Source organism: Lutjanus erythropterus, chromosome 20 (genome assembly GCF_056507025.1).
Source record: "Lutjanus erythropterus isolate fLutEry1 chromosome 20, fLutEry1.hap2, whole genome shotgun sequence".
NCBI lineage: Eukaryota > Metazoa > Chordata > Actinopteri > Lutjaniformes > Lutjanidae > Lutjanus > Lutjanus erythropterus.
Window position 1 is genome coordinate 16,386,634 of NC_139336.1, and position 16,567 is coordinate 16,403,200.

The following is a 16,567-nucleotide window of genomic DNA, read 5'->3' on the forward strand; positions in this document are numbered from 1 at the left end:
ATAAAACAGCTGGGCACTGTAGTTTTTACTAAAGATTACTCAAACAGGAGTCAGTAGTGGACTAACGTCAGCCACTGAAGCTATAATGAGTCTTTATCTGGGTAAACTTTATGCAGTGTATGTGGGATTGATTCAAAAGAAAACCTACAGTGTTCATGTTCATTGTAATGAAGGGTCATGTCATCAAGGCTAGACTGAAACAGGATTTGATGACTATAAGAAATATATAGAATATCCAGACATTTTTAAAGCTAAATCCGATTTAAGTCTATTACAAAAGTCAAAACTACACTCATAACTATGCCAGCAATATACATTTAAGGCTTTCCTCCTGAACAAAATCAAACTCTCTGACACAAGCAATCATTTTATTTGAAAAAAAGTGAATTACTATGTACAGTACGTAAAAAAACATGAGATCAGTCCTGAAACATTTCTTATCTTTTTGCTTTTCAAGTTCATCTCATACAGTCCTGTAATAAAGAACAGGGGGATCCACACACGGTCAGAGCATTCCTGTACAGCATTCAACAGAGGACAAATAAAAACATATTACATCATCATCATCATCACTTTTTCATCATCAGAGTTATCACACATCAAACCTAAACCAGTAGGTTTAATATCTGACAACAGTTGCATCAAACATTGGTCTCAAAACACACACGTGTTTTATTCCCCTGTGTGTGTGTGTGTCTGTCTTCCTGTGATATTGTATTACAATTAATGATTCAGTGTTTTTTGCTGACTAAAGATCGCCCCCTGCTGGACCGCAGTGGGAACTGGTACATGGCTCTTCACCTCATGAACTGATCTGTACAGCTGACCCCAAATATGGTTCAGATTAGAGAGCAGGGCAATCAAACATCCATTTAAGGATACGTTTGATACGCGACTCTCAGATAAACTGACATTTTTAGTCTTGTTTCTGTTTGATTGATATCTGATATGACTTTCATTCATATGTAGATTATCAGTTTGGGTAGAGTTAGGAAGAACAAAGGATAGACATTTTTTAAAAGAAGGTGATGTCAGGGACAAAAACTGATTTTCGAAAGCATCCTGAATGGATATCTGATCCTCAGGGGTCTCAGCCCTTGATTGGTTGAAATGACTACACAGCTCTGAGAGTCGGCTCCAGCCCTCTCAGGCCCACTTGCTGCAAATAAAATATAGCGGTGATTCAACACTCAACAGTCAACCAAAACGTAATCCCACAGCAATAAAAAAAGATTGGGATCGTTTTAGCTCTATTGCCGAAACACAAATTTGAAACATTCAACCAAAAGATATTCTCTGTTGCAGGGCTGTGGTGAACATGTCCTTATTTAACTCAGTTTGGGAACTTTTATTTTATTCATTCAAAAAAAGATGTCAGAGTTCTCTGTTCAGTATCATTCAAGATTATCCACAGACATGAAAGATCTTCACTGTATCATCTGTATATTTCTCAAGTTTGACATAATTAAAATACACAGTTAAATTAGTCATTTAGGGCGGGTTCATACCAGCCTTGTTTAGTCCAGTTGAACCAAAGTGTTTACCCCCTTGGTGCTGTACTCAAACTCTAATGCAGACCAAACAACAGCTCTCTGCTCTGCCTTGAAAGGGTGGTCTTGGACCGCTGTCAAGTGAACTCTGGAGTGGTCCATTTCTGGTGCGAACTCCAATCGAACCAATCACAGGAAGCGTACCCTCGTATGTGTCATCTCATTGGTTAAAACACTGTTTTAGTAGTCTGTTTGCTACCAAAATGACTGACAGGCATTGGACTTGCAACAAAGTGAGAAATGCTTGCATTATTAAATTATTTAATACCTGGGTAAGCCTTTGTTTGAAGGCGTGTGCATAAGACTGTCATTACACTGTCATAACATGTCATGACACCTATCATGAACATGAAGGAATAATTTTTATTGCAAAGCAGACATTGTCTTTATGACAATTTGACGTGACAAAACTAAAAGAAACTGTTTAGCTTTACGTTTTAACCTCACATTAAAATGTTATATGTGGTCGGTTTTGACACTGACCTTCATGAGACCTTTATAAGTGTGTCATAAATATTTTCCTTGACCTCAAGTACAGTGGTACTGACTTGCCATAAACATGCCATTAAATATAATAAGGCCAGTACAGTACCAAGGTGATTTTGCTAACAGAGTAACCTGATGTACAGATAACAGTTAGCTAGTTTACTTGTTGATTGTCCGCTCTTATCTGTAGCTGGCGTTAGCTAATTAACTTGGTTACCTGTGTAGCTAGCCACCTAATTAGCTAATTCAGTCCCGGGGTGGCAGGGGCAAAACCCAGCAAGAAAACCACCTCAGTACTGTATTCCCTGTCAAACTGGGTACCGTTGGTCTCAGACACTGTGTTGATGTTCTGACTGTTCTGGCCAGGATCTCCAGCCCAGCCCGGTTCAGCTAGACACTGAGGGAAAGTGTGGATCAGTACTGCGCACAGGCAACTCTCAACAGAGATGAGAAGGAAGCAAGACTGTTAAGTCTTCAGCTACTTCACCAGCATCAGATAAAACAATGTGTTTAATTGAGAATGTAATTGATTAAGACTTTTTAAAAGTAACTTTTAACATCTTCTGGATTCAGGCTGTTTTTGAAAGACTCTCTCAGGGTCATGACACGTGTCACTGCATGGTTATGACATGGTAATGACATCTGTCTTATGCACAACCCTTCATATAAAGTGTTACCAGTACCTGCTGTCTTATGAGGTTTTCTATAGTCTGCTGATATGCCCTCCAGATCAAGACCAACATGAAAAGAACCTGTTGGTGTTTCATGATGTACCACATCCAGGTAGAAACTGGGGCATTTGTTGACATTTCCACCACATGACTGCTTCCAATTTTTTGGACTGTTTGAGTTTTGCCTTTTTGAAGGCAAACTGGACAAGCTGAGAAACTGAAACAATGCATCATCCTCACATTGGTTCAATTAGGAAATAAGACCTACAGGTGTGAACTCGCCCTTAAAGCAACATTTTACTTGGTATAACATTTATAGCTGCATGCATCGACCACTTGAATTATTTCTGCAGATGTACAAACTGAAGCTGGAGTCGTACCAAAGCATGTTCATAAATGTTTAGATACTAAGTGAAACATTGCTTTAACTAAATTTAAAGAGAATACATCCCATTCTCCTTATAGTGCTGTTTTTAGCTCGATTTTGTGCACAAGACACACAATATCAAATGTATTAGTTGAACAGCTAGAACAGAGGGAGGTTACTTTGTCCTCTTAATGTTTTTAACAACTCACAAAGCCCTCGTATTGAAGTTGCTGCATTACTTCTGCAAATGTTTCATTTCTGATACATTTATTAATGACCGCCTGATACATTTTTAATGGGATTCAATGGGACTGCTTGATACATATTTAATGAGGTTTTATGAACATGGTTCCCTCAGAATGAGCACTGACAGACTGAGCTGAGTTTGGTAAAGCAATGATGTTCAGATTTCCTTTGATCAAAACAAACCAATAAGAAAAAAGAAAATCACACATGAAACATTAATGACATACAAAATGAAGGAATGTAAATGCACACACACACACACTCACTCACACAGACAGAACATCTATATATGAGCTATGTAAGTTATTGTTATCTGCTACAGTGTGTGACAGCAGTTGAGAGTGTCTGTGGGGTTTTTTTTTTGGAGCAAAGCCAAACTCTGCAGCTCTGTTTGGCCCTTGGGAAACACCGTACACATGTTGCTGTTTGTACCAAGTAGAGGAGGTGGACACTAATCTCTCCCATCTTCTTTTCCACTCAGCTTGTCTCCTCTCTGATGCCAGTTAAATATTTTAGCGCTAAGTGAGGACGTCCACGGGGAGGAAACACAAGTCCACAGTGAGTGCAACACGTGTCACAAGTGAGACCGTCCTCTTCGTCTCTATCGCTCACTGCACATGCTCTGTTTAGCTGCCTCTTCATTCACTCTCACCCCTCTCCAAGTGTTCAGGATGGACTCTTCCACATCATCCTCTGCGATGCAAAACAAGACCGTACCACGATGAGTGGTGAGTGCAGATGGGGGTGTTTTGACGATGGCGGGCGTCGGGGCGGGTGCTATAGCTCGCTGTGGCGCACAGGAGGCTCTAGCTTGTGCGACAGGGCGGTGAGGACCTTGTCGAACTTCTCGTAGCGCTCCGACTGGCTGCCCTCGGAGCCGCGGCTGCCCCACAGGAGACGCATCTGAAACTCCGTCTGGAAGATCTCGTGAATTTCTGCTCGCTCCTGGAGTCCTGGAGAAATAGAGGAGGGGATGTTAACTCTTTGTAGATAACACTGTAATCAAGGTTGAACACACAATGTGTAAATTCTGCTGCTAGGGGTCTTTTACATTAAAACTATAACAAAAGATTTTGTTTGATGACATCTGAAGTGGTGTGAGATCATGGGAGTTGTTCTCTTCATTGTCAAACAACCACCATTGCAGAAATCATGTTCATGGACGAGGTAATAGTAAAGTTTTATCCAAGTTTTGTTTAGTCACGTTTGATTTCCTTCCTCACTCTTGACATATCCGACGTATCCCATGTTCATCCGGAAGTTAAAGCAACTAGCAGCTAGTACCTTGAATAAAATCTGATTAATCTGGGTTTGATGACTGATGCAAACATTTGGGAAAGATAAGAACACAGTTTAAAAAAATACATATAGATCTTCAGATCAGATTTTCTCTCCTGTGGGCATTTATTATCATGTGACAAACTTTCCACACTCCAGGTTACAGGATGACATTGGAGCCCTTTTATGACGATAACTGTGAGATGGGGTTGAAAGCTATGAAAAGTGGACCTTTGACATGAGATTATTTTGTCAAACATACCGTTCCAGCTTCCACTCTTAAATAAACAGTGTACAGGATTTAGTGGCATCTAGTGGTGAGCTGGCAGATTGCAAGCACCTCATCTTACTTTCCTATTCCTTGCCTATAGGAGAACCATGAAACTTGTGCAAAACAAGAAAGGCTGTATCTAGAGCCAGTGTTTGATCTGTCCCCTCTGAGCTACTGTAGAAATATGGCAGAAACTCTGTAGATGTCATTCTAAGGTACCCAAAACACAACTATTCTTATTTTCAGGTGATAATACACTAAGGAAAACATACTTAGGAATATTATATTGTATCTCTCCCACATTCTGCCAATAAATCTCAATATATCTTACACAATATACCTTTAACATACATTGTCATTTATGTGAAATATCACCACTATGCTGCTCATTGCAACATGGCAGCTGTGTGCCTTGATGTTTATTAAGTACATTCCTAGCTAGTACTCAATTCAATAATTGAAACTCCTTAACTTTACCCAGTAGATGAGCTAAAGATAGCTTTTGAACATAAACATATGAAGCTGAACCATTTTCAACAACTGTATGAAGTGAGCGTCTCTGCTTTGGCTCGTAAGATTGTTGATGACGGGAGCAGTCTGAGGTCAAGCTGATCGATCAAAACATAACAGAAAACAGAGACGTGAGCTGATAGATATTGACACGCGATTCAATAAAGCGGTAATGGCCTCAAACTGAGAACCATCGGGGAGGTATTAGGGATCAATACAGTTAACATAGGAAGCACACACATGCAAACACACGATCGCTGCTCAACACACTCATCATTATAAACAGCAATTCATTAACAGCATGAGATGTAACAAAATACCACAGGAACATAAGAAGCTGTGGCGAGACAGTGACTTATTTTCATCATTTCTGAAGGTTGGAGTAGAAGAAATGAACAGCTGTGTTGATGAGGTTAAACCAAACACTTCTGTGAGGCTGGTGCTTTGAGTTAAATACTAACAGCAGCATGCTACCATGGTCAGAGTCTGTTCAAACCGCCTACTACATACTCACTCAGTATGTACTGTATACTGTGTACTAAATGAATGAGAAAGTACTGCGCCATTAGGCTCATTCAACATGAACTGCGCCTTTCCATTTGTCCATTTGGCAGAAGCAGGAAGTGGTTTCAAAAAGCTGCAGTCAAGGAATAACTGAAGACAGATCCCCCTACTATCCCATGATCCTCTGTTCTTTTTATGTCTGCCTTGGAAAGCACTGTGTAACTGCTTGCATTGATTTGCGATCAACATAATATGTTTGTCAACAGATTAAACCTTAATTGCACAACATACTATATGATTATTATATCTAGCTCTAAATATTAGTTACACAGAAAATTAGGATTTTCTACAACAAAGAACTAACAAAAACTCATGAGCCAATCAGAGCCAGTTGCCCATGCATTCATGATGTCAGAGCAATTCTGGTTCAAGTTGGACTGGATTTTGAGCCATTTCTCCCCAGCGATTAATAAAGTTTTCCTGATTCTGAAATTTAACTGGAATGCATTGTGCAGTGATTGCTGGTGATCAATTTTGCACTGGCCGGACTCATCTGGAACAAGCCCAACATCAGCAGACTAAAGTAAACTGATGCAATAAGTCTTCTGAGCATTGTTGTTTTGCTGTGTCGTTCATGACATTGCCAGTCCTATTGTTGAATGTTTATTAGATATTTTAATATACATTGCTTTTTTTCTGCAGTACATTGTAGCATATGTGAGGTCCCACATTTTTCTTCTTATCTGTACATCCTGGGTCCTGAGCAGCTCCTCACATTCACTCTCCCTCATTAATTATTTTATCCAACAATGCCTCTTATCAGCCACAGTGTGGTGCTAGAACTGTCTGCCTCGCAGTCCACCATTGGACAGTCTGAAGAGAGTATGTCCAGTAAGTTCATGGCACATGCTCAGAAAGTCTTTCTAATCTAGAACACATCCAGGCATCTCTGCACACACAAAATCCACATACTGTGTAGATGGAGTGCTCTACATACTCTGTTTGACGTCATACTTACTATTAATAGTAAGTTACTGTGTGATTCTGAACACAGCTACAGTGAATGTGAACATGCTGAGGCTAAGACGGTATATATGTTAAAGGTTTACCATGCTCATTGTCTTAGTTTTGTATGTTAACATGCTAACATTAAGACATTAAGACTGCCCTTAATCCTTACCCTGCAGTTTGGTCTCAGCGTTGGTTCTATAGATCCCCCCGTGATGTGCAATGGTACGAGCTGTCTCTAGGTGGTACATGACCACATCTACCCCAACCTCCGCACTCTCCCAGGGCTCCAGCGCCTCCCCGAGAGCCATGCCCCGCTCCAACAAGGACAGGACGGGAATGATGTGGGGGAAGGAGGTGTTGGACAGTGCGCTCGACTCTGTAAGCAGAGGACAGTTATGATAAATGCTTGCTTGCACATTTCTGAGTGAAACATACCAGCCATGTGAACCGGGCTCTCACCTTTGCCATCATTCATATTCTTCATGAAAGGTTTGAGTTTCTTCTCATATAGAATAGCACCCTCTGTGTGTCGCTGGCGTAATGTCACCCACGTCTGCTCCAGCCGGGAAATCTGAGGAAATGAGTGACACAACAAAACTTTTAAGAACACATCTGAGAAAAATTCTGTTAATGGTGGTGACTTCTGTCTGTATTTGTCTGACCTGTGGCAGCTCCAGTGCTCTCATCACAGCAGCAAAGCCAAACATGTTTCCCAGGTTGCTTTTTAACTCCGCTGCCAGTTGGATGGTCTTGTGGAGCAGTGCCGCCCTCTCCTCAGTGCTTCCTGTACAGCCAAGCAAGTCCACCGCCATCATGATGGACATGGTGTAGAACCTGAGAGACGAAGGAGGCACTATTCAATGAAACATCATCAATAAAGGCCTGGCTTGGCTGATTCTGAAGTCTGACCTGCTGATTTGGAATTTCTTTCTTACTCACAAAGATAATTGACAATATACACAAACATTTTTGCAACTTTTCTTTAATGGAAAATTATATGGGATGTTCATCCATTTTACTGTCAGACCTTGCCTTTCTTCTCCCCTCACCTCTCCTCCTGTCTTCTCTCACATTTTCTTTTAGTTTCTACTCAAGTTCCCTCCTATTTTTTCCCTCTCCTCTTTCCCTCAAAGTGAAGGGAGAGTCTGTGGGATTTGAAATATGTATTATGTATGTATGATATATGCATTCATTGCCTTTTTAGTGGGCATCAACCTCACGCATATGGTGCATTGTCAGAGAAACAGACCTGAAGCATGAATAAACACTTGAAGTTGTGTTTCTGCCTGTGAGATGCATTAAAATAAGGGTGTTCCTGTTGCATGAGATATGCAAGTGGAAAAAACGTGTAATTTGCAGTTCAGACAGGGATGGCATGCTGACGTTTATGTGTGTGTGTGTGTGTGTGTGTGTGTGTGTGTGTGTGTGTGTGTGTGTGTGTCTCAAATTATCAAATCGTTCCAAATTGGTAATAACAACAGATGTAAGTATCTTAGTCAAATTAATACAAAAAACATGAATATCGCGCACCATTTGGTACGACTATTACCTCATTTAGTTTATTTAAGTAATTTATTCTTTAAAAGAATGGAAGAAATGAACATGAATCATTTTTGGGACTGTGAACTTCATTCAAAATTAAAAATTGTGAGTATGTACATGGACTAGTTCATTTTAATCTCTATGAACTGAACTTTTAGATAGGTCTTGTGAAATTTGAACTTGCTCAATGCTGCTAGTTATCATCATTGGTGTGGACAATGCTTTAAAGTTAATTATTGTTGCTGATAAGAAAACAGAAGACGTTGAGCCAAAGCCACTCTGGAAACTCATATTGTGGCAGATTGTACTGTATTATGAGTTATGTAATCTGACAGAGCCTTCAGATGTTGATGAAATATATATTATTCAAGTACTTGGGCAAAGTTAAGGAAGAGGAAGTCACGCAAAGCTGCAAAGCACAGTTTGATGCCCCACATTTACTTTTTATCGAGCTTGCTTTCAGTGACATGCTGTTACATTGATCGAGAAACATTTACTGTGTTGTATAATGAAAGGAGAAGAAAAAAGAGCTTAAACAGAAGACGAGAAGGGAGTAAAGAGGATGAGAGATTTGGAGGGAGACGATAAGAACAGACGAGAGAAGAGATGGAGAACAGAAGATCTCAGATAATCAATAGCTGAATTAATGGAGGAGTTACTGAGTGATGTACAAAGGAGAGAAAAAAAAGCATGTTCGTACCTCTCCAGTAGGTCAAGTCTTAGCTGGTGTCCATGTGGTAGTGTCAGTAACTCCAACCCTGAGGACACTCCCATCATCCTTTGCACTTCTGAGGTTACGCCTAATATTCTAGCCACCTGTCCAAAGAGTTAAAAATGATTTAGCTGTATGTTTGAATGTGCATTTAATTCCTTTTGTATGCATGTGTGCTTGGATGTGGACAGCGTGTGTGTGTGTGTGTGTGTGTACCGTGCAGTCCACCATGGTGATGTGTTTAGCTGCGGTCCTTGCATCCACCTCAGCCAGTAGCTCTTTGACTCTCTTCAGCACCGACATCTCCAGGGGCTTGTTCTCAGCTGGCAAAAGGCAAGACTCGTAGCTGCACAGGAACGATTACACCGTGTTAGAAAATACTGAACCAGCACAGGACAGAACACCAGCAAGGACTGCAGGAAAACAGTGTTTGTAAAGATAAATAAGTTACAGCAGAATAAGCTGTAACCCTGTTTTAAGTGGTCAAGTTGTTCGGTTGCACAGTATATGACTTTAAGCTTATAAAGGAAAAGCAATGGACCAGTTTTTCACTCTGATACTGATATTGGAGAGTTAAAAATCTTTCAAAAGGATTGCTTAAATTTTGAAACAATTGTGACCAAAGTATATTATTTTACAGGTGAAACTGCTCTCTGGTGGACAATCTATTTCAGTGTAAAAGATACTTGTAAATTATTGACAACCGTCATAATGTGCCCCTTGGATCACTCTATTCCCCCACAATCCACCAGATGTCCTCAGACTTTTGTCCAGACTCTGCCAGTTCCATCTGCCTTTCAATCACTGCAAACTCTCCTCAATTGACTTTCCCTTCCCATCTTCCCACCTGCACCTTATTCCCTCAATATGAGGGTCTATATATTTGCTGGATTTCCTTTGTGGCATATCTCCTAGAGCAATATTCCTGTGAAGTTTATATTTCTGCTTGGACACAACTCCTTAAAAAGTGTTGTAAGGTTATTTATTGAATCAAACGCACCTAATGTATCAGCAACCAAATTTCTAACTCTCTGTGATCTGTTTGACTACTGGTCATATGAACAAACTGGACTAATCTGACACTCAACGCTAGTTCTAACATTAGTGACACTGTCCTCATCATGCTGCCTTCTGCTCAACTAGACCATCACTGTCTCTCACTGCTGCCTCAAACATCAGTATTAAGAAGCCTTTAACTGCTTTACCCGTCAATTTCCTCAGTAGTGATAACTCTGACTATAATCCCTCTGCAGCAAAATTTCACAGGGGACGCCGAGATGTCTAAAGCTGCTGCCTGCTCCATCGCCGCTGCCAACTCAGCGTACCTGACCGTTTTCCTTTTACAAGTGTCATCTGCTGTGTCCTCCCATGGCACCGTGAGCCAAATAAAATACAGTATCTGTTGTGTCTGTGACTGCAGCACAAAGTCAGCCCTCAGGCTGTTTCCCATAGGATTATCACCTGTTTACTCGAGTCTATTTTCCAGTCCCTGCTCACTCAGGGCTGTGCTGCAGTGCCTCACTCCCATCATATTTATGCTCTCTATGACAAAATGTCACGCAGGTGTTTTGACCTTTGAACACACCGACTTTACGTCCTGAGGGAAAAGGCTTCAGTGTAGTAAAAGCTGCGGAACAGTCAGCCACACAAGTTATTTTTTGCCTATATTTATGTTAAGGCTCTACATTCTTTGTTATACCAGCCCCTCATGAATCCCGCTGTAATGATGAACTCGTAACTGTTTCATTTTAGCTCCTCTTGGTCAACAGTTCAGTAGGAGTCTTTAATTTTTACTGAGCCCATGAGTCTGAAAGCCTAGCCATGACACAGTTTGATACACAGGGAAGCCAAATGCTTGGCAATTTATCTGCACCTACTCTTTATCCTATAGACATGACAACAGTTTGTTAAATTTACAAATGGACAATGGAACTCGATCACTATAATCTAGATTTTCCCAATGCTATATGGTGTTTTTCACTGAAAGAGAAGGATGAAACAAGAACCATTCATGCAGAAATGACCTGCAAATAGTGAGCTGTTGTGTACTATTTTTAGTTTCCAACTATATAATCTTCCCAGTGAGCACTGACTGGGAATTCAATGTTGATTTCCAGGTAAAAATTGAGGCTAACTGTCCTTTAGACACACTATAAAGCAGCAGTTTGGAAGCCTCATCCTGTGCGTGTTTGTCTCGTACCTGGATGGCCTGAATGAGGACGCTGTCTCCACCTGCGGGGCAGTGAACATCCCCTCTCCTTCCTCTCGCCCTCCGTCCTGCCTCCCTTCCTCCACTCGCAATCGCTCCACGTAGCTCTTCGCCGGGGGTTTGGGGGGCCCGGCAAGGCACGGTCTGAGGTCACAGTAGCTCCCTGCTGTCTCTGAGGAATGTGACTGGAAGCTGGGGTGATGGGCAGGCGAGGAGTGTGCAGAGTGAGAGGTATGTGCGGGATGCTCTGGAGGGTTGTTACCAGCTGAGGGGCTGAGCTGAGGGTCGCTGGAACGACGCATCACAGGGGAGGGTGGGACGACGGCCAGGACCCGCCCGCCTGAGTGGGCTCTCTGCCTGGTGACTGAAGAAACACAGAAGAGACTGTGAATGTGAGGAGGAGAACTTTTATTTGTGTGTTTATGAGTCTCTGTGTCTCTTTACTTACTAGCACTATATGCAGGAGAAAGCGGGGTTTCCCCAACAGGTGACAAGGGGCAGCGATACTCCTGAATCTGGTCCATGCTCATCGCACAGTTCCGCATTGCGTCTTTATGGTGGTGGATTGTTGACGGGCTGCAAACACAGCATTTTTAGGACGTTAAAAATCTTTGGGTACGGATTTAAAAGCTGTCAAGGTGCTGAAGGGAGCCTCGTAAAGCAGTGCAGCACAGCACGTCACATTTATCAGTTTCAGAGGACACAAACAGTGTTGTTATAGATGCAAATACTCATTATTTTACGGTGAGAGAGAGAGAGGGGAAAATATTTTAGTCGGTGCATTGTGGACAATTCTTGTACTTCATGAAACACACATGTTCTCATGTTACTTATGAATTAAAACCATGTTTCAGATTTTAAAGCAGGAGCAGAGAATGTAGTACAAGATGAATGCAAAAAAAGAAATACTTAATTAATGTTAAAAGGGATAGTTTGGCATATTTGAAGTGGGGTTCTTTAAGGTATTTGTCCATGGTAGGTGTATTACCTACAGTAAATAGCAGTTGGCCTGCCCAGATGTCAGCAGCAAAACGTGTTTTAACCACTTAAAGGGACAGTTCACCTCAAATTTTTGGGGGGAATATCAGTTGTAGAGATCTCTGCCTTCTCTTGAACATAATGAGACTAGATGGAATTCAGCTTGTGGTGCTCAAAACACCAAAAAAAAAAAAAAAACACATTTGAAACCCCACTTCAAATAATCCAAACTATCCCCTTTAAGTTGCACTGTCACTATTTTTAGTGTATTAACACTGGGAAATGCTTACAACAATCATGTCCAAATATATATTTTGCACTCATCTTTGCTTTCTAAATCCCAGTGTGTCACTGGCGTTGGTTTTGTCGCTTGCTTTAAAAGCTTGTTCAACTCTTCTCTAAACTCCCTGTGAGGCTAATATTTAAGTTCCACTGTACACAACAGATTTGTCTGCTCCTTCTTTCTATTTTCAAGTTTCAAACAGCCTCAACCCGTTTGAAACTTGAGTGATCCAGTGCAGGACGTGAACAAGTCATCTTGAAACTTCACTCTAAAGACACAAACGGACTCATCACTATGGGAGGTGCTGTTGGTGTGTGTGAAGTGAAGGGACTGCAGGAACGTGGGAGGTCAGTGCACTAGTTTAGTGCTCAAACACAACACTAGTGTCACACACACACACACACACACAACCTGCAGTTGGGCACAGGTTCCGGCTCTGGTTCTGGTGTTCCCACTGGCGTCCTACCTGGACTGGGACTGTCTGAGTCACTGATCATGAATGCAACATAAAGCGAGAATGAAACAAATATGATGAAGACTGCAAAGAAAGAATGGTCAGGGTTTATTATCTGCTCACTCCGCTCCTCCTCCTCTTCCTCCTGGCTCACCTGTGAGGCATCATCTTCTCCGTCGTCAGCCCGTCAGTCATGGTGACACTCCGCCTCTTGATGTACGCTCCCCTCTGACTGGACGGCGAGTAGGCAGAGCCTTGTTTGCTGTTGGCCAGAGCGAAGGTGGCCTCCAGGTAGCGCAGAGGGAGAGTCCTGCTGACGGGACAGTAGATGTGGACGCCGCTGGACTGGGAGACCGGTTTGCGCTGGCCCACGTAGAACCGTACAAGCTCCTGGACTGAGTCAAAACTGTCAGACTCCAGCATATACTGCACCTGAAAACGAGGGATGGTGATTTTAATATATTTTTTTAAGGGTGTGGAGTAACTCTAGTAGAAGTTAGAATTACAGAACAACAGCTTTGTGCATAATAAAATGAAAAAGAAATCTGTAAGCAGGCTACGAATTGAGGTTTTTTGACAGAGGCACAGCTGGTCAACAAGGAACACCTGCACCAAATTATCCTGCCTACACAACTATTTCCATCATGAGCAACAAGAGAAAATAGGCCTCTGCAAATGGAGGGTTGATCTCGACTTGCCAAACACAGGTGTAAACAATAATGTTAAAAATGCAGTCCATTCAGGATCTGAAGTGAGATGAAAAGACGAGGGCAACCCTGCCATGTAATGCTGCATTACAGATGAACGGGAACTCCAAAATGTCCAACCTCCTGCTAGAAAAAGTACAAAGGAACACCACTCCAGTCAAGTTCCTACTTGTAAACGCTGGTCAAAAGCTGCAGTCTATTGCAAGTCGATCCAATTCCTGATTTCTAATCTACGGTAAATGCATCCTAGTATAGTAGTGAGGTACTCTTCTTCACTGGAAAAATATGTCACTGCTGTTATTAGGTAGATGGGAATTCAGTTAACATTGAAGATAAAGGACACAACTTCCTGTGACAAAAGACTAAAACAACATCAGTCGTCATGGTCTGCCATGTTTTTCTTGTTTTGCGTCATACATTCAGAACGCTTGGACATTGGAAGTTGGAAATTCCAATCTCTCTTTGACTATAATGCAGCATGAGGCCAGTCATGTCTACAATCAGGACTCAATACACCCTTCACACAGTCACATTTTGTCAGGTTAAACACAGGTGTGACTAATGTCACAAAATAACTTAGGTGCATGCTGAGCCACTGACAGACTGACTGAGGAACCATCATTAATGTTATTAGCTACAGCTGTGCTCTCCTCTGTACTTCCACCTATATAAGAGGACTGAGTGACTTTCTGAATGGTGAAGGTTTGATTGTTTGATCTCTGGGCATTAAACAAAGTGTAGATGGTTTTCATGGCAGCCATGTATAATATATAAAATAGCAGGGTCAACTCACGTGTTACTAATCATATTAATTTATTTTCATTTTGTCTAACAGAGGCTTTCCAGTGAGCTCACATGCACAACAGCAGCCTGACTCTGTTTGACCTGAATGGAACTGAATTAATTAATTAGTATCATAGGTAACACCTGTTTTTACAATTTAAAGGAGCAATCCAAAACAACTGCGCAACCAAAAATGAGTGCTGCAGTCTAAATAGCCAGTTGGAGCAGTAGACTGTATATTAAATAGGTTGAAATCCTATTTAATATACAGTTTACGGTTGACGCAAGGTGTTTCCCCCTGCCATCTTCCCCCTTTTGCTCAAATTAACTGTTAGGAATATCTACATCTTCTAAAAGTTTATTAATAATTTCTTATGATTTATAAACTGACACTCACTCATTCTGCAAACATTCAGCATTAATTTGAGATAGAATAAATGCGAAACAGGTCGACACAAGTTACAGCCAGTAATGGAAATTTTAAAAGAGGACACTGTGGCTGTAGTTTTGTTTCAGAGAAGACAGATCTTAATCTCCGATGACACATGACGGTCATTTTATGATAAATTACAGTAGATTCATCTCCACTGTCCTCTATGCCTACAAAATATAAAGTGAATGCAAAGCAAACCCATATTTGAAAGTTAAAATCACTAAATAAAAACATATGAGAGCAAATTCAGACAAAAGGTGTAACATACAAGCGTACAGGAAAAAAAAAGATGGTGAGAAGTGCTGAAGCAGACAGTCAATAGAAGCTTCAATCTGTACCTTGGTCTCATTGGATTTGACCAGGACTTTGCTGATCTTGAAGTGCAGCACCTCATTATCCCATCGACAGGTCAGCACGTAGTCGCCCACACTGGTCAGAGAGTCACGCACGAGGAAATCTCCATTACGTAAAACCAGAGTCTCTGACACCTAAACAAAGACAATAGATACATATGGTTTTAAAGTTGAGACAAAACTGAGACAAAAGGCTCAGATCATAAAGAGCTGGAGGCCAACTCAGCTCACTGAGCTCCAGCATGTGTGTGAATATTTTGTTTCTGTTGAATAATTGAATTCAGAGAACCGTGATTATTTATAACAATGCCTTAGGACAGTTACTGAACAAACACAACTATCTCTCTTGCTGCCAAACTGTCTCTGCTCTGCTCACTTTGAATTGGCATTGATGGATAAAATGCCAGAGACAATGGCCCCGGCGACTTTCTGAGGACACAATTTATTTAGTTCAGCGCAATCGCAAAAAGTTATTTTGAATTTATTGACAAAACAAGCAATCAAGGAAAGCAATCTCCACATTCATGGTCAGTGGAATAGCTTCAGGCTGTACATCTTGCTGATACCAAACACTGCAGATGTGTGTCTGGTTTGTGTGAGAAGACAAATATTGATCTTGCAGCCATGTAGTAAAAGAGATGCATTTTTCAAACTGAGCGGCATTCCCTTTAACACTACCTGCAAAGAGCTGCAACAACTAGTCGATTCATTGGCTTATAAGAAATACACTGCCAACTATTGTAGTCCTTTTAAACAAAAATACCAAACATTTGCTGATTACAGCTTCTTAAATGTGAGGTTTTGATGCTTTTATTTGTGATTTCTGACAGCACATGAAAAGTCTTTGGGTTCTGGGTGATTGGTTGGAAAAAAAGAAGCAACTTATAGGTGTCACTTTGGCTCCAACAAATTGTGACGAGTCTTTTTCATGTTTTTTGACATTTTATAACCCAACACAGAAAACAAGACAGGTGATATGCAGTGCAGTACCGTGTAGTGTAGAGAATCCTTCCAGACCAGCAGGAGGCAGTATATACTCAGATCAAAAGCTCACCTTCTCTCTCTAGTTTTCTTAAAATACTAGTATTGTAGTGAGTTTTTGTGGCTTTTTAAAATCTGATCCTGCACCGCATGTTAGCAGTGGTGCAATGCACTGTAACAAAGTGCATTAACTCAAGTACTGTAACTGAGTACAAATTTGAGGTGCTTGTACTTAACC

The 16,567-nt window shown here is 41.2% G+C and overlaps 1 protein-coding gene across 1 annotated transcript in view; it reads right to left on the minus strand.

Annotated features, from left to right (window-relative positions):
- Window positions 1-3,340: 3,340 nt before the first annotated feature.
- sh2d3ca (SH2 domain containing 3Ca) overlaps window positions 3,341-16,567 on the minus strand; it is a 68,793-nt gene continuing 55,566 nt past the window's right edge. Inside the window, exons 6-16 of the mRNA XM_084745820.1 lie at window positions 15,334-15,483; window positions 13,227-13,504; window positions 13,030-13,107; window positions 11,806-11,933; window positions 11,349-11,721; window positions 9,365-9,494; window positions 9,137-9,252; window positions 7,557-7,728; window positions 7,354-7,465; window positions 7,064-7,270; window positions 3,341-4,273 (exon numbers count right to left, since the gene is read on the minus strand). Coding sequence (XP_084601946.1) covers window positions 4,098-4,273; window positions 7,064-7,270; window positions 7,354-7,465; window positions 7,557-7,728; window positions 9,137-9,252; window positions 9,365-9,494; window positions 11,349-11,721; window positions 11,806-11,933; window positions 13,030-13,107; window positions 13,227-13,504; window positions 15,334-15,483 — 1,920 coding nt within the window. The 3' untranslated portion in view covers window positions 3,341-4,097. The remainder of the gene's footprint in view (window positions 4,274-7,063; window positions 7,271-7,353; window positions 7,466-7,556; window positions 7,729-9,136; window positions 9,253-9,364; window positions 9,495-11,348; window positions 11,722-11,805; window positions 11,934-13,029; window positions 13,108-13,226; window positions 13,505-15,333; window positions 15,484-16,567) is intronic.